The sequence below is a fragment of the Vanrija albida genome (genome assembly GCF_041260175.1).
Source record: "Vanrija albida strain AlHP1 chromosome Unknown contig_6, whole genome shotgun sequence".
NCBI lineage: Eukaryota > Fungi > Basidiomycota > Tremellomycetes > Trichosporonales > Trichosporonaceae > Vanrija > Vanrija albida.
This window is the reverse complement of record NW_027191425.1, coordinates 1711242-1728382: the sequence shown is the minus strand read 5'-3', so window position 1 is coordinate 1728382 and position 17141 is coordinate 1711242. Positions and strand designations below refer to the sequence as shown.

Below are 17141 nucleotides of genomic sequence, written 5' to 3'. Positions count from 1 at the left end.
GTGTGGAACAATCGCATGCAGCGTTTTATCGACGCCAGTGCAGTGCCTCTGCTTTGTCCGCGAAACAGCCGCCACGCCCACGCCCACGGCCGTCGAGCCGCACAACGCACGGCGGTGGCGACGCCGCCACCCCCTTGGCCCCTTGTCCCCCACAAAGAGCGCAGAAGCGGCATGAATTATTCTGCATGGAGCTTGATGGGCGGCGCGCGGACAGTGCGCGGCTCACTCAGTGCACGGTGGAGGCCTGGGTCCGTGGCCTCTGCGGCCTCGTCCTTTGAGGCAGCGGACAATAGGCTGGCGTGGTGCTCCGCGGGATTAGACATGGCAGCAGCATCAGGCCGAGCAGGTTGCGCCGACAGGCGTGCACCGGCGTCGCTGACAAGACCTCTCGGCGTATCCGAGATGGAGGCTGCGCGACTACGCGACCAAGCGCCAACTTGGCACGCTTGCGGGAGTCCCCTGCCGACGAATGTGGCGATTGGCGCTGATTCGGGCCTTGTTGCCGCCGTCACCCGCCGTCACACCAACCGCGCACTATCATGGATTCAGCGGCAGGTGCAGTTCGTTACAGTTCATGCATCTACGTCTAGTTGCAGGGCACACGTAGGGTCGTCTCCAGGTCTATGAGTGCTCTAGATACAAGCTCGGTCAGGCAGAATATACAGTGCGGCAAGATGGGCTCAATGCCGCGCACAGCGCCGGTGGCTACCGCATCACCTCGTCCTCGTCCTCCACATCCTCATCCTCCTCGTCCTCGTCGTCGTCCTCCTCCTCCTCGCCCATCACTTCGTAGGGGTTCTCAACGTCGAGATACTCGAGCTCAGTGTCGAACTCGGCCACGCGGGCCGCGGCGAGCCCGCGTGCGTAGCCGATCTTGCGCCCGATCCGAATGTGGCGGAAGTATGCCCGAGCAACTTCGTACTGCTCCTCAGTGAGAGCCCCGAGGAAGTCGCCCATGTCGTCCCCCTGGCGGTCCAAGTTGTCGGCGGTGCCTTCGGGCAGCATCTCGCGGATGTCATTCGTGCGCTCCTTGACCACCGGTGCGATAGCCTCGCACCAGTCGATAAACTTGTGCAGCTCACGGCGCTGGAGGAGCGCGTCGCGGTGCTTCACGCCCGCCTCGCGGACGCGCGTGCCGACAGTCCCGCGCAGCTCGGGCACCTCACACGCAGTGGCCGAGGCGGAGCGCTTGTGCCTCGTGTGCGGGGACGGCTTGGCGCGCTTCGTGGGGCGGGAAGCGGGAGGCCAGTTGGCGGCGGCACGATCGGCGTACAGGACGTCGTCCTCGTCATCGTCGAGCTTGCGCTTGGGAGGAAGCGACGACGCGCGCCCGCGTTCGTTCATCTCCATGTTCTTGATGAGACGCCACTGGTCCGAGACGTCGAACGTCCAGCCCTGCTGAGCGGCCAGACGCGCCTCCTCATCGAGAATACGGGCACGCGAAGCGTTGTACCCCGACATAATATGAGGGGGGAGGCCGCTGTACCTGAAGAAGAAGTTGGTACGCTCCTCCGCAGTGTCGATGAGGCTCTCCACATCGTCCAAGCGCGCCGCTGGTGGGTCGACGTACGCGCTCGCGTCCGCCTCGGGCTCCATCGCAAACGCGTGCAGCTCGAGTGCGATGTCGGTGGTCCACTCGACGAGGTAGGCGTACCCCATGGTAGGGCGGCCCCAGGACACTCCGAAGGCCGCGAGCAGCTTAGGCCCCGCGCGGCGGCAGATCTGCTGGAGGACGATGAGCTGGTGGTCGGGCTTGGCGGGCGAGGCCTTGTACCACTGCGCCAAGTGGGCCACAAGCAGCGAGTGGGCGGACAGGCGCGCAGGGTGGCCAGCGGGCTGGCGGCTCATGTCGTGCATGTGGGCGAGGAACGGGGCCTCGTTCTCAACCGAGAGGCGGCTAAGTTCGGCGTTGTACAGCTCCTCGCGATCGGGGGACACCGAGGCCCGCGTCCGCTCCGACGCGATGACCTCCCACTCGGCGTCGGATGGCGCTGGCTGAGGGGGGAATAGCTGGTGCAGGGGCACGGGCGTGAAGCGCTGCGGGGATGTGGGCACCGTAGGGGGGCTGATCGGCCGGGTGGCAGGGTCGTTGTAGGCTCGGGGTGGCGGAGTCCTGCGGGGGATGGAGTTCTCGGACTGTGGGGTGGCGCGGTGGTGGAGGTCGCGCAGGCCGGGCGAAATGGAGGCGTGGGGTGAGGGCACCGGGGAGAGCGGGGAGAGCGATGGTGAGGGGGTCGCTGGGGAGAGCAGAGATGGTGATGGGGGTGCCGGCGACAGCGGCGACGGTGATGGTGAGACGCGGGCCGGGGCTGGGGCCGGGGCCGGGTTGGCAGCAGGGGGCTGTGCCGGAGCGGCGGCGGCAGGTGGCTGGGCGAAGTATCGGTGGCCGGTAGGGACCGCGTTGTTGTACGGTGCGCGGCCGCGCGAAATGGCGGCGGCGACGGGGCAGGTGCGGCGCACATGATCCGGCGGCGGTGGTGAGCCAGCAGACGGGGAGAGCAGCTCGGGCGAGGCCGGGCCGAAGGCGACGAACGAGCCGCCGGACGTGGGGTGGGAAGGGTAGACGGGGTACTCCTCCGCGGAGCGGTACTCCCTCTTGACGGTGCCTCGCTCGGCCTTGACCACTCGACGGGACGGGCCGGCCTGCGGCTCGGTCTTGACCCTTGGCTCGGCCTTAACGCGTCGCTCGACCTTGACGCGAGGCTCGGTCTTGACGCGTGGCTTGGACTTGGACTTGATCTTGGTCTTGGTCTTGGTCTTGACGTCATGACGCTCGGTCTTGACGGCCGGCTCGGCGTCCTCGTCGCTGTCGGCCCAGGACACCTGGAGCCGGGGAGAGAGAGCGGGTCGCATGCCCCGAGTGCGTGAGGCAGCGTTGTTGGGTTGAGCAGCGTTGGCGGGGGTGCTGTCGTCGAGAGATGAGGCAGATTGGGTAGACTGTGCGCGCCCCGGGCGGGGTCGCAGGAAGTACCTGGGGGCCGGAGGGCTGGTAGCGTTGAGCAAGGCCATGGTGCTTGTCGATAGTAGCGAGAGAGCCAGTCCCTCGCAGTGTTGAGAGTAGTAGGTGAAGAGGGAATCGGAGTTGTGTTGCAACACTCTCTATCTATCTACCCAGACGCCGCCGCCGTCGCCCGTCGCCCGTCGTCGCCCCTCCACCCGCCATTGTCCGAGTGTGCTCGGGCGGCCGTTGTACTCACCGTGCGGATCATTGTGAGTCGGGGGCGAGGTGCACGTCCGGGGCTTGTTCTGGCGCTGATCATAACGCGCGCCACGGCGGTGCAGCCACACCACAATGGGTGAATTACAGGTCATTGTGCATGCAGGCTACGGCGGTGACAATAGGTAGGCCGGCCAGCGGCGTCAGATTCTATAGTCTATATGCAAGGGAAGCACCGCCGTCGCACCGTCGCAGAAGCATCAAGGTCGTGAGTGGTCATTGTCGAGGAGTGCGAGATGTGGTATCAAGGGCGTGAGTGGTCATTGTCGCGGAGTGCGAGATGTGGTGGGATCTGGAGGGTGAGATAGTCGTGGTCGTCGGCCACCGCGTCGCGGCGGCGCTGGGCGGCTGCCCGAGCTCGCTCGACGCAGCGGATGGTCTCAAAGTTGTAGACCGCGCGGCGGGCCTGCGCCCTCTTGTTGCGGTCGACCAGCTTCTCGGCAGCGGCTGAGGCGTCCTTGGTCTTGAGTGAGGCGAGCGAATGGTAGAGCCGTGAGCCGAGTTGCATCTTGTGCACCTTGCTGTCCTCTTGGAGCTTGTCGAGCGCGCGGGGGACCCACTCGAGGGCAATGTCCGCCCCGCGCACTTCTCGGGTCTTGTCCACCGCGTCGCGCACCCCATCCCCCACCGCCTCCTTGAGGGCGGCGAGTTCGGCGGTCGTGTCAGAGACAACGCGGCGGTGGGTGCGGTAGCGCGCGGCCGGGCAAGGGCGCTTGCGGAGGTGTGCCTCGACACGGGGCGCGGGGACGAACGCCGCGACGGGCGCGTCGTAGTCCTCGTCCACGGCGCGGCGGCGCTTGAGCTGGCCGTGGCTGCCGGGTAGTGGGAGCGAGTCAGCGCGCTCCGAGCGCCGGCCGCGCTCGTCGAGGCGGAACATGAACGAGTCGTCCTTGGCCTCCTGCCACGGGTCGGAGGGGACGGCGTCGGGCTGCGCGGCGGCCTTGCGGAGAGCATCAGTGGCTGTGTCTTTCCTGAACGCCCTTTCGCGATCGTGGAGTTCCGGCATCTCGGGGAGCAGGAGGCCATCGTCGCGCAGGATGTTGCTCGCCGTCTGGTGGAAGCCGGCGATGAGGCGAGCCGGGTCGTTAAAGGGGACAGGGGGCGGGGTGGCGGATGTGCGAGGCGTGGCGTGCCTGCCGTCGTCATCGGGCTCGTTGGCAAAAGCCTCCAGCTCGAGCGCCATGTCCCCCGCCCACTCGCGGATGGAGCGGTAGTGCCAGAACCAGCGCGCCATCACGCCCTGGGCGAGGAGCGTCGGCCCGGCGCGGGTAAGCAGGTCGGCGATGACATGGGCGTCGCTCGGGTAGTACCGGCGGGCGAGGTACTCGCGCCACATGAGGCGCGCGGCGCGACGCTCAGCGTGCGGGACAGAGTGGGGGTAGCGCTCGATGACGAGGCGCACGAGACTGATCTCGTTCTCGTCGACCAGGCGCTCCTGCTCGGCGTGGTAGAATGCGTCGTGAATCTCCCACTCGGGGGTGGTGCGGCGGTCGGCGCGAGCTTTCTCAGCCTCCCACTCGGCGTCGGCGGCCGTGCGGGGCCGGTTGGCGGTCTGCGAGGCGGGGCTCGGCTGGCGGGAGCGGGCGGGTGGGGCAGCGACCGGGGCGGGGGGAGGTGGGGTCGCGGCCGGGGCGGGGGCAGGTGGGGTCGCGGCCGGGGCGGGGGCAGGTGGGGTCACCACCGGGGCAGCTAGCGGGGTTGCCGCGGCGAGCGCGCGGTTCTGCCGCGCCGCCCACACCTCGGGCGGGGTGCCGGGCTTGACGAGCGGCCGACGCGCGCGCATGGCAGCCATCTCGGCGTGGGCGGCGGCCAGCTCTTCGCGCGTGGCTGTGGACGGGGGCGTGTGGGACGAGGAGGCGGAGGTGGCGGCGGTGGCTGCGTCGGCGTCGGCCTCCTCCTCTTCCTCGTCCTCCTCCTCCTGCTCCGCCTCCTCCTCCTCCTCCTCCGCCGCCTCCTCCTCCTCTTCGCCGCCGTCCTCCTCCTCATCCGAAGACGAGGACGAGGACGATGACGATGACGGCGTCGGTGAGGGGCCTGAGGCTGCCGCCGGAGGCAAGGGCGGGGTAGGCGTCGAGTTGGGGGTCAGAATCGGGGTCGCGGTCGGGGTCGCGGTCGAGGTTGCGGACGGAGCCCGCGTGTAGTACTCAACGGAGGCGGTGGGCGAGCGGGAAGAGCTGGACGCGACGAGGGTGCGCGAGCTCGATGACCAGGGCGCAGCGGGCGGGGCGGCGTCGGCGGCATCAGGCTCAGCGGCGTCCGAGCCGTCGGGCGCAGGGCTGCCGGCCTGCTCGTCGGGGTGGCCGCCGGCTCCCGCGCCAGGCTCGTCGGTGGCAGAGACCGAGCCGCTGGTAGTCACCGATTCGTCGTCGTCGTCAGAGGCGTCGGGGTCGCCGCCGGCGCCGGCGCCAGCGGGAGGCTCGTCGGTGTCAAAGTCAGAGCCGCTGGTAGTCACCCATTCGTCGTCATCGTCAGAGCCGTCGGGCTCGCCGGGGCCAGGCTCGTCGGTGTCAAAGTCAGAACCGCTCGTAGTCACCCATTCGTCGTCGTCGTCGTCGTCAGAGGCGTCGGGGTCGTCGCCGGCGCCGGCGCCAGCGGGAGGCTTGTCGGGCTTGTCGGTATCCTCCGGCTCGGTCTTGGCGTCCTCCGCCTCGCCCTCCTCCTCCGCCTCGTCCGAGTCCAGCTCGTCCGTCTCAACGTCGTCCGAGTCCAGCTCGTCCGTGTCGGTCTCGTTGTCGTCCTCCGTGTCCGTCTCATCGTGCGAGTGGCACGAGTCGGACGGCGCGGGCGTGGCGTGGGCGGCGTCTGCCGGCGCGGGGGGCGGGGTCGCCGAGTCGGCGCTGTGCGTCGACGCCTTCGACTCGGCGTCGGCGTCGTAGGCCGAGTAGACGGGCGACGGGGTGCGCGCAGGGGGAGGTGGTGTGCCGGCCGGGGGTGTGCCAGCGGTTAGAAGCGCAGCGAGCGCATCGAGTGTCGGTGGGGTGCCGATGGGAGGGGACGCGGGCGCTGAGTGCTCGGGCTCGGCTGGGGGCGGGGTCGGCGTGGCGGGCGGGGGCGTCGGCGTGCGCTCGTGCGCCGACTCGTACTCGGACGCCGACGTCGAGCCGGCCTCGGAACCAGTCTCGAGGTCGACCTCCTCGTCCTCCTCCGGGGAGGGCGAGCGCGCCGGTGCCGGGCCGGGCGAGGGGCTGGGGCCAAAGTGGCGCGAAAACCTGCCGTAGAAGGGCATGCTGTGGGGGTGGGGGTGTGGCTGTGGGGTGTGGCTGGGTAGGTACGTGTGGGTGGCTGTAGCTGCTGAGGTGACTGTCGCTGCTGGGTGGCTGTTGCTGCTGCTGCTGCTACTTGTCGGTGGGAGGGGATGTGCGGATGCGCTCGCCTAAGTCTCGACACCACACTTATCTAGCCCCCGGCAGCGCTCGACTTGGCCTGCTGCTTCTCCTTCACATCGCGATCCATTGTGCTCTCTCACCATTGTGGCCTCGCGCTGTGTGCTACACCCACACACCCACACCGCTGATCACTACGGTGACAATCGAGAAAATCGCGTCGCTCGCCCGCCGCCAACTTGATGATCACCGCACCACGTGTGGCGCCACACCGTCGCCACACTCTCGCCCCACTTCGCACCCCAGACAATGCCCCCCCAGCCGGCCTCGCCGCCTCGCCCTCCTAGTCACTTCTTCACATGCAGACAGCTATTGTATACAACAATGGTTACTATATGCCCAAATAGCTCACACACGGCGGTAGGTCGGGCGCAGCTGCAGCGCTGCCTCGGCGGGCACCGTCACCGTCTGCCCCGAAGTCCGCGCCTTCAGGGCACAAGTCGTGAAGAAGTCGAGGTCGAACAACCAGTTGGTAATGCGTCGCTCAGCCCTGCGATTGCCATCGCTCTTCGACAGAACAAAGGCCGCACAGCTGATTTTGAGCTCGGCGAGGACGTCATTGCGGCCCAGTGGCGCAAGCAGTGGGACGTGCTCGGTCGTGAGACGGTCGCGCCAGATGGCGGCGAGGGTGGCGATCCGCTTCCGGCGATGACTCCACGTGAGCGGGCCCGGCCCTTTGCCTCGGCGCGATTGGGTGGTCTGACGTGCCAGAGGCGCGTCTGGGTCGGAGAACAAACGCTCATACAGCACGGCAACTGATTCCGTGTCGTCGCTCGAGGCCACGTGCTGCCACAACCGATGGACGACCTTGACGTGCCTCTCGAGGATGTTGATCTCTCGGAACAGCCCATCGGTGCCACTCCGCGTGTTCTCGATAAGATCTTCGTTGAGCACGCGCAAGTCAGAAATGACAGACACCTCCGAGTGACGGCGGAGAGCCACAAACTCGCCATCGTCGTCGCCAGTCTCGCTGGCGCTCGTGTCGGACGATGCGGCGAGTGTGGCAAGCAACTGCCGGTGCCGGTCGACAAAGCCCGACAATGTCGGCTGCTTCCTCTGAACGGCAGCCCAGAGTTGCCGGTATGGCTCTTGCAGCGCCGCGGTATTCTCGGCGATAGCAAGTTTACCGGGGTCAGGGAAGGCGGCCAACACTGCTGCGCGCTTGGCCTTTCCGGCGTCTCCCATGAGGTCCATCTGTTGTCAGCGCATTCTGGCGGAGGGCCACATACGATGAAAGGCGGCAAAGAGGCTGGCCTGATGGCGTAGTGCTTGTTGAACTGATCATCACTCTCCTTGCCCTTGTTCTTCTTCTGCTCGCGCCACTCCACTGGCCGGTACCTATTCCGATCTCGCTTCAGGATGTTGGGTACCACTTGGAGGCCACTCTTGCGAGCATCTAGAACGTGGCAGAACCTGTAGAGTCAGTTGCGCGTTCTGGCTTTCATACTCACATCCGAGCCAGACGCATGGTCTGGGGGTCGCCACAGCCGCGCTCGTATACCGCAGTGTCATGGAGCGTCGAATCTGGCGTCAGCACGCTCTACTGCGCTGCACTCACAAAGACCAGGAAGCGGCGAATCGAGAGCAGCGCCGAGAAGGAAGTACTGGACGTTGATGGCACGTGTCTGCTCATCGGCGTCCTCGAGCGACTCGAGAACCTCTTGCACAGTGGTGATCTCCTTGATGAAATTGTCGCGCTCAAATGATTCCGGGGTGACGGCAATCTCATCAGGCGCATTGCGGAACGGACCAACGAGGGCGGGATCCCAGATGGCCGTGACGGTGTCTCCGTCATAGTCTCCACCGCCGAGAAAGCTTGCAGGAGAAGCCTTGCAGAACGCACTCGCCGACATGACGATGCAGTCCCGCAGGTAGAACAACTCCTTTCGAACCACCGCCTTGAACTTGCGAACATCGGTCGGCAGCTTGCATGGCGAGCGGTAGAGAAGGCAGTCGCCTTCAAGGAAATGCATATGCTGTGACCGTCAGTTCTGCAATGCACTTGAGAGCGCCTCACCCTGCCTGTTGCAGGGTCGATTGGTCTTTCCGACCCGAACGAGACGAAGATTTCGTCCGGAGCCAGCACACCAAGCGCGTCTGGGACGATGAAGGCTGTGACGCTCTGCTCCACGGGAATCTTAAAGTCGGCTACCGCACGATCGCAATGAGTCATGACAAGGTTGCGGAGCCGTCCGGAGACCCAGCCAGAGTCCTGAGCAACAGGCCGGAACCCTGCAAGCAAGGCCTCGTACAGCCTGCGTGGGTTAGCGAGCACCGCAGGTAGACGCTCACCTCTCTGCCAGGAGCTCCGGTGTGTGGTCCTGTTGGTCGAATTCTAGCTGATCTAGCTCGGTCCCATCCGTCGAATCCGAGGAATCATTGCCAAACGAGCGCTCCAGCCCGGCAACTCGGGTCGACAGTCCCAGCTGACGACACTCGCGCTTGCGTCGCTCGATCCCGACACCGCCCAGAGAGTACACAGAGGACACGAGCCGCTGCCTACCCTGGGCCTCACTCTCTGCAACAAGCGGCTGAGGAGAGAACGATTGACCAATGTTTTCGAGGGATTGCTCGCTCATGTGCAGGAGCACATCAACCGGTATACCGTTGTGCTGCATGATGATGATCGCCTCGCTGCCGAGGCTGGAACCGACCTTCAAGCCGTCGACTCGGAGAACGTCCAACGTTGAAAGAGAAGGGTCATCGTTGTCTGTTGAGTGTGTCCACCCAGGACACTTGACCATCGAGTCGCGAAGGACGACATCCTTGCCGGGATACTGCAGCGCCTGCTCGGGGCTCATCACCGCGAGTAAGCCTTTGGCTCCACGGAGGCGGACCTGGACGACACATGGTCGACCAGCCAGGTGTGCGAAGCTCGGGTGCTGCAGTATTCGACGAGCGAGTTCTTCAGCTGCGCACGATGTCAGCGTGGGTTTATCGGGAGCACAGTACGTACACATGAGGCCACAGCCGTCCGTTAGGGTCTCCGTAGTGGAAGGGCGTTGAGGGTTTGTCGCTGACGCCGATACAATGTCTGGAATAACCGTGATAGTGTCGGGGTCAACCCATACCGCTGGCACCGAGTCGGAGGTGAGAAGCTGGAATCGAGATGACCATCTGAGTTAGGTTAGGGGGTGACACTAAAGGAAGCCGGCACGTACTTGGCAATTGCCTGACTCTTCTTCGCTTCCAATCCATTGTAGCCTGAAAGTCAGCGGATCAGCGCACACAAGGCGACTTACGGGATATTAGCTCCATCAAGCTCGGCATGAGGGGCTCGTATGGCAAGTTGGGCAGGCCTGGGGCCACCTCATCGGTCTGAATTGCGATGGCCGTCTCTGCTTCCGGAGGGATCCACATGACACGGAATACGCGACCAAACAGGATCAGGCCGCGACCGAGCAGCATCTGGAAGAGTTGAGGGCGAGTATCGCGAGCCAAATCACGGATACGCAGTGTTAACACTCGTCGAGAACCGTATCGCCGTGCCAAGTGGGTTGACTTGGTCGGGGGGTCCACAGGCCTCAGCTCGAAACGGAAAGGAAACCCGACCGTCTGAGTGTCAGCGGCGGAAGGGCCCATGGGGTTGTCTGACGTGTCGATCGGTCGGTCGCTGAATGAATTTGCCCTTCGAGCTGCCACAGGAGTCGGGTGAGTGTCGATCGTCCGGACACCCCGTGGGTCATAAATCACGTTGACCGCGTACACCAGCCGGCCGCCATAGTTCCAGAGACGATTGTCTTCGTCGAAAGCGCTCAACGCCTCATTGCCCTTTCTGATAAGGTCCTCTTCAGCATCCATCTCCGCCGTGGTCGGGTTGGCCGATGAGGTGGACATGCCCCGCTCTGCACTGCTTCCAATGGCCAGGTCGGCCTCAAATCCGGCTTTGCGCTGCAGTACATGCTTGAGGAGGGGCGCCACCTTGGACATCACTGAGCTGGCTGGACCTCCCAGTTGATAGATGTCGGTTTCCGTCAGGTCATCCCACTCCAGAGTGGAATGAGCTGTGAGCTGGCGTTCAAGTTCCCACTGGACGCCATACACAACACTGTTGTTGAGGAGTGCCTGGTGAGGGTTGGGCGACACAACGGGCAAGAACGCTTGAGAGGCCGGCAGGGCCTTGAGGGGACGCGAAGGGTGCCAAGGCGCAACCGTCGCTAGTTTGGAAGGTCCCCGCGTCGCTGGCTTCGGTGCAGGTTCGAGAACAAGTTCGTCTAGTTCTCGCGTAGCCCCCGTCCGTGTCGCTTTGCCGTTCATGGGGGTTGAAGGTGTCGCATTCAAAGCCGCAAAGACTGCAGCACGGCGGGCCGCGGCACCCTTTGTGGAGACCGGTGGTGTGGAAGTAGGGGGCGTGGTACTAGGCGAGCTTTCGAGACTGGGGGTAGAAGAATCACTCGATAGCTGTGTGCTGGGTGCAAGCCTCCGTGGAGACGGCGAAGCACCTGCTGGGCGCGGCGCCCTTCTTGATGGCGGCGGCGGCCGGCTGGATGATGGCGTCCGGCTCAGTGATAATGTCCTTCTCCGTGGAGGCGCTGGTAACGCTGGCATCGGCCCTAAACCTTTACGCAGCTTCTTTGGACTAAAGGTGCTAGACGGGGAGCGTCGAGACCGGCCATTCGGGAAGTCAAACGAGCTACTGTCGATGTCATCGTTGTCGAGCTCATCATCGTCGTCCGCCAAGTGGCCGCGCTTCGACGGACCGGGAGAGAAGGGAGAGCTGCTTGTACTATTGTCGCTGGGGCGGCGACGTGCTGAGCGGGACGGCGTGGTTGTCAGCGGAAGTGGCGCGACCTGTCGACGTCGGGGCCGGGGTATAGGCGACTCCGCTGCAGAAGTTAGCCGACGGCCATTGGACGTCGTTGTAACCTACCTCGCTCGCTGCTTGTAGCGGAAAACTCTGAATCTTCTTCAGGATCATAATCTGAGCCAGCGTAGCCTGATTCGCCCATGTACACGGGGGGCGGCTCGGGCACATAGTTGTCGACATCAATGACGCTGGGACTTCTGTTGAATAACACTGGCGAGTCGTCGATGATCTCGTCAACCTCGGAATTGTCGTCGGTCGTGTCGACAATAATAGCATCCTCTGTCGATATCTGACTTTCAACCGTTGTCGGCAGAGAGTCTGGCAAGCCGTTGGGGATCGAAGTGCGTGCCCGACCGCGTGATGGAGGATGGCCCTGAAAGAAGCTGGCAGGGGGCTGCTGAGATTTGTGGCGTTGACGTGCCGGTGACGGAGAAGGAGGGGCAGCCGGCTTGAGCGAAGCTTGGGGAGCGCGCCTGGTGCTGAGAAGCAGCGGTGGTGATGGGGATGTGCCAGACCCAGAAGCCAGACTTGCCGGTGAAGTCGCGGGTGACTCGCTGGCAAGTTGTTCGAGAAAGGCGCGGAGGCGATGGGAGAAGCCGCTGCGTAGGTTCGAATGGGGTATGTTGCTCGCCAGAGCCTGTCGCTGCTCAGTTTCCAAGAACGCAAGTAGCTTGTCGGCGTCCTGCTTTCGCTCGAGCAGAGGGGCGAAGCGGTTGAGCGCCGAGCGGGGTGTACGAGACGACAGCGGGACACTACTGTCGGGAAAGTCTGTCGGATCGTCGGTCGAGAGGGGGACGCCAGACTCTTGGAGCAGCTGAAACTGGCGCTGTCAGCTGCACGTCCGCCGTCATTCTGCGTACCAAGTGGTCCAGTTGGAGGCGTTCGCCGAACGCTGCTGGGGGTCTAGGTTTGTTGAGGGACCTCATGCCGTTGCAAGACGCAAGATGGCAAGGTTGTGAAGAGCAAGAGAGGTGCGACATTGCAAGACGTGTGGGCGGGCGAGGTGGTCAAGATATATTAGGGCGCATGGCTGAGGGTAGAGATTGAGGCCGAGATGTCCGTGCGCGATGGACGATGAGGGAGATTCGGCGGCGTCGTTGCGCGTCTCGCACCCAGATTGCTCTGACGAGATGGCAGTCGGAATCCCCCGTGCTCGTCGTGTGCGACGACTCGAGATGGGCGGCGACAAGATGGACAAGATGGACGAGTGAGATGGACAATCCGCAGTGACGAGATGGAGGTGGAGGTGGTTTCGGCCTGGACCTCGAGCCGGGTACAAGAGTGATTTTGGCCTGAAACGCACGCAAGATTGAGCTTCTTTTATGCGTCTCTGCGCGCGCACAAGCATGCTCAGTGCCCATGCATACGTCGTCGAGCTCGTCACGGTCTCTCTGCCTGCTCTCGCACTGCATGCATGCACACATGGCTCTCTGCCCAAAGCAAAGTCGACTGCACGCGCCTCGTCCCTCATTCCGCACAAGTCAACATTTCAGGCACGAGGCCACGTGACTTTACCCTTTGCCGTTGTTCGAGTTGCCGATTCTTTCCCCCGAAAGTCAATAAGCCGTCGACAGATCAGACTCGACAAGCAGCAGCACCACCAGCACCACCTCTCGTCCCTCCCCAGCGTCCACCATGCTCCTCACGCGCCTGCCCCGAGCAGTCGCGTCGCGCGCGTCACGCGTGGCCGTCATGGCCTCTTCCCCCCGGGTGGTCGTTGCGCGCGCCGTCGTCGTGCCCCGCCGGTTCCAGAGCACAAGCAGTAAGTCGCGATCCGACCCACCCCCAGCTTACCACCCCAGCCTCAGAACCGCTCACCGTCCTCGGCAAGACGTACCCGCGCGACGAGTGGACCAATGCGACGCCGACGATCCTCTCCAAGGTCGGCCGCAACCTGCACCTGCAGGACAACCACCCGCTCTCGACGCTGCGCGAGATTGTCGAGAACCACTTTGAGGGCTACACGTCTGTCCGCACCGAGTCGCCGATCGTGAGCGTGCACCAGAACTTTGACGAGCTCGGGTTCCCCAAGGACCACCCGGGCCGGTCAAAGACGGACAGCTACTACGTCAACGCGACGCACATGCTGCGAACGCACACGTCGGCCCACGAGGTCGAGTCGTACCGGTCCGACAAGAATGCCTTCCTCATCGCCGCCGACGTGTACCGCCGCGACGAGATTGACAGCTCGCACTACCCCGTCTTCCACCAGATGGAGGGCATGCGCATCTGGGACCAGGGCGACCTGAGCCAGCTCAAGGCCGAGAACGCGCGCCTGGCCGCCGAGCTGGCAAAGTCGCCGATCCAGGTCGAGGACGACACGGTCGTCGGCCCGTCCAACCCGTACCAGGCCAAGCACGACCCGGAGCACGCGGCGGAGATTACGCAGAACCTCAAGCACTCGCTCAACGGGCTCATCTTCAAGCTGTTCGGGCACGTCGCGGCGGCCAAGGGAGAGCCGCTGCGCATCCGCTGGATCGAGGCCACGTTCCCGTGGACGTCGCCGAGCTTTGAGGTCGAGGTGTGGTTCAACGACGACTGGCTCGAGATCCTCGGCTGCGGCGTGGTCATGCAGCAGACGCTCGAGACGTCGGGCATGGGGCACAAGGCCGGGTGGGCGTTTGGCCTCGGCCTCGAGCGCATCGCCATGGTGCTGTTCGACATCCAGGACATTCGCCTGTTCTGGTCGACCGACGCGCGCTTCCTCACCCAGTTTGAGCAGGGCAAGATCAACACGTTCAAGCCGTACTCCAAGTACCCGCCTGTGAACCGGGACATGAGCTTCTGGCTGCCGGACGCGGCGGCCGAGGGCCGCGAGCCGTGGCACGAGAACGACTACTGCGAGATTGTGCGCAATGTCGCGGGGGATTTGGTGGAGAATGTGTCGATTGTGAGTGGGCGAGGCGGCGCAGCCGCCAAGCCAGCCGCATGCCTGGCAGCGACTAGTACAACAAGACGCGACTGACACACGATACACCAGATCGACGACTTTACACACCCCAAAACCAACCGCCGGAGTCTGTGCTACCGCATCAACTACCGCAGCATGGACCGGTGAGTCGGGCTTAAGTGCAGCACTGACGGCAGGTCGCTGCGCAACGAGGAGGTCAACGACCTGCAGGCCGAGGTGGAGAAGCAGGTGGTGGCGGCGCTGGGCATTGAGATGAAGGCGTAGGGGGTGGGGGGGGGGGGGGGTTAGAAGTGTAGAGATGCAGGGGTATTCTCTTGGCTGTGGGGTGTAGAGGCGTCAGAGTGCAGCGGTGCGTCGCCAGCTCCTGGCCGAGGGCAATTGCGGCGCGGACGAGCTCGGCGAGCTCAAGGCCCGAAATGCAGCGTGCCCCCCGTCCTCGGCCCAACCCTCCCTATGCAATAACATGCAATGCTACCGAGTCTACGCGTCCAAGGTCCACGCCCTATCCTTGCCTCTGCGCCGTCAGCAGCGCCCGCACCGCAACCCACCTGCTTGTGCTTCGGGTTCTTCGAGCAGACGATATAGATGCGGCCTTTCCTGTGCCGTCGTCAGTCGCGTCCAAACCAGCCGCGCCAACACCGAAACACACCGGCGCACAACGGCACACCCGTCGCAAAACTTCTTGACGCTGCTCCGCACCTTCATCCCGCGCACCTGTCCCAACGCGCGGAGGGCCTGCGGCGCGCCCATGGGCCGGGGGGCGAGGCGCGAGGCGAGGGATGGGGCCGCGGAGAGGGTCGGGCGCAGCGCCGCGTGCGTGCTGCATGCGCGCGCGCACTGCCGCGACGGGCCGGCGAGGAGGCGGAAGAGGCCGAGCATGGTCGTGTTGTTGTGAGTTTGCTGCTTGAACTGTCGTCTGTTCCGTTCTGTTCGAGGTCGGAGATGGTCGAGCGAAATAGTGAGGCTGGCATTTGCACAGTCCGAGACGCCTGAGCCTGAAATCTCATTGCGCGGAAGCAAACACCGGCACCCGCCCACGCCCCCTCGGCGGCTTCTGCTCCACCCGCGGCCTCGGCGGTGTCTGCTCCACCACCTCCACTGATACCCCACTCACACCCCCCCCCGCACAGTTCATCTGCTGCATCCTCTTTTCTTCGGTGTCAAAGTTACAGCTACGGCGACCAGTGATATGGGGTTGTATGGGTTCAATGGTGCGATTAGGCACAAACGGGTAGGATAGAAGGGACGACTAATGGTCAAAAGAGTACACGAGACCCAAAGCGGCGCAAACTGAGGCAGCGGCGGCGGCATCAGCCGCCTATGCAACAGGCGCGGCAACGGTCACGTCCCCTGTCACGGGGCCCTCGGCCTCGTTGTGCGACATGTCTCCGAGGTTGTGGAAGTCTGGAGTCGTCAGCACAGTCGACGACCTACCAACAACACAAGCCACTCACCAAGAATGTCAGAGTACATCATCACCTTCCAAGTGTCCACTGGCAGGTCGGCGTCGTTGAACGACCAGTCAAACACCTCGGCAGCGACAGGCTCATCGGTAGGGTCGTGGTACGGCGCGAGGTACTCGTGCGCAAGGCCCTCGGTCGCCGAGATACGCGTACGGGGGTCAAACACGAGCATCTTCTCCAAGAGGTCGAGCGCTGAAAATGTCAGATCGTGGGCCAGAGGTCAAGCCGCAGATGTCGCTTACAGAGAGGGTCCGCGCTGGGGAACTTGGTAGCGAAGGGGACCTTCTCACGCTTCGGCAAGCTCTGGACGAAACGCAGAGTCTTGGCACGCGGTCAGCATGTGGCCGGTGTACCGTAGCCGGGCAACTTACGTTTTCGCTAGCAATGGTCTGGATAACGTCGTCGGGGGGAGTGCCAAGGAGCTCGGTGATGATGGAGAACTGGTTGACGTCTGGGGCGGAGATCAGCATGGCGATCGTCGCTATCCGAACCCGCGCGACTCACGGTCCTTTCCTGGGAAGAGTGGCTTGCCCTCGAGCATCTCGGCGAAAATGCAGCCCGTGCTCCAGATGTCCACTACGGGGGGTCAGCATGGCCTGGGATAGCATCCTAGCGCCCTGTACACACCTGCAACGTCGTACTTCTGCCAGGTCAACATGATCTCGGGCGCGCGGTAGTATCGGGTCGAAACATAGCCAGTCATTTGGGGGTCCTGGATTCGTGCAAGGCCAAAGTCACAGATCTAACTGTCAGCATGGCACGAGTGACTTGGCTTTACCTTGAGATCACAGTTTTCATTGACGAGGATGTTGGAAGGCTTGAGGTCGCGGTGGACAACGCCTGCCGAGTGGACATACTTGAGGCCACGGAGGATCTGGTAGAGGAAGTACTGGATAAACTGCTTCTCGAGTGGCCGCGAGGTGAGGAGACGGTGGAGGTCGGTACCGAGCAGCTCGGTGACAAAGTAAATGTCCTCGAGAGGAGAGATGAAGATGTCGCTGAGCGAGATGATCTGTGAATGATTGTGTAAGCAGTAGGTCCGGCTGGGTGTGATTGCCATCCCGCCTCACGTTTTCGTGTCGCAAGTGCTTGAGGAGCTTGAGCTCGCGGTAGGTGCGCTTGCTGAGGACTGGGGTGGAGAAGGGCTTCATGATCTTCTTGATGGCGACCGACGTGCCGGACAACTGGTCCTTGGCCGAGCTTGACGACGCGTGTCAGTTGATCGTCGACAACGACGTCGCCCGAGGCACACTCACCAGACCAGACCGAAGGCACCCATGCCTACGGGCTGGAGGTCGACGTAACGCGTCGTCACCTCAAAGACTGTTCCGAAGATGGAAAGCTTGACAAAGTCGGCCAT

At 63.8% G+C, this 17141-nt stretch overlaps 6 protein-coding genes across 6 annotated transcripts; 1 reads left to right on the top strand and 5 right to left on the bottom strand.

Annotated features, from left to right (window-relative positions):
• Positions 1–705: 705 nt before the first annotated feature.
• Positions 706–3009, bottom strand: Q8F55_008056 (uncharacterized protein; the record flags this gene model as incomplete). Its single annotated transcript, XM_069356460.1, has 1 exon — positions 706–3009. One exon carries the CDS (start codon positions 3007–3009, stop codon positions 706–708), a length of 2304 nt encoding a protein of 767 aa, XP_069206301.1.
• Positions 3010–3461: 452 nt separating this feature from the next.
• On the bottom strand, positions 3462–6443 carry Q8F55_008055 (uncharacterized protein; the record flags this gene model as incomplete). The annotated part of the gene is made up of 1 exon (XM_069356459.1): positions 3462–6443. One exon carries the CDS (start codon positions 6441–6443, stop codon positions 3462–3464), a length of 2982 nt encoding a protein of 993 aa, XP_069206300.1.
• Positions 6444–6948: 505 nt separating this feature from the next.
• Q8F55_008054 (uncharacterized protein) lies at positions 6949–10530 on the bottom strand (the record flags this gene model as incomplete). The annotated part of the gene is made up of 9 exons (XM_069356458.1): positions 6949–7794; positions 7830–8013; positions 8052–8124; positions 8159–8576; positions 8618–8855; positions 8893–9511; positions 9557–9717; positions 9762–9804; positions 9843–10530. The coding sequence occupies 9 exons, from the start codon at positions 10528–10530 to the stop codon at positions 6949–6951; spliced, it is 3270 nt and encodes a 1089-aa protein (XP_069206299.1).
• Positions 10531–13042: 2512 nt separating this feature from the next.
• Positions 13043–14582, top strand: MSF1 (phenylalanyl-tRNA synthetase alpha subunit, mitochondrial; the record flags this gene model as incomplete). The annotated part of the gene is made up of 4 exons (XM_069356457.1): positions 13043–13169; positions 13210–14297; positions 14388–14461; positions 14495–14582. 4 exons carry the CDS (start codon positions 13043–13045, stop codon positions 14580–14582), a joined length of 1377 nt encoding a protein of 458 aa, XP_069206298.1.
• Positions 14583–14820: 238 nt separating this feature from the next.
• Positions 14821–15197, bottom strand: RTC6 (54S ribosomal protein, mitochondrial; the record flags this gene model as incomplete). The annotated part of the gene is made up of 3 exons (XM_069356456.1): positions 14821–14832; positions 14867–14915; positions 14968–15197. 3 exons carry the CDS (start codon positions 15195–15197, stop codon positions 14821–14823), a joined length of 291 nt encoding a protein of 96 aa, XP_069206297.1.
• A 439-nt stretch (positions 15198–15636) lies between these two features.
• On the bottom strand, positions 15637–17141 carry HOG1 (MAPK protein hog1; the record flags this gene model as incomplete). The annotated part of the gene is made up of 9 exons (XM_069356455.1): positions 15637–15722; positions 15773–15973; positions 16024–16102; positions 16153–16232; positions 16286–16357; positions 16409–16523; positions 16560–16793; positions 16852–16981; positions 17038–17141. 9 exons carry the CDS (start codon positions 17139–17141, stop codon positions 15637–15639), a joined length of 1101 nt encoding a protein of 366 aa, XP_069206296.1.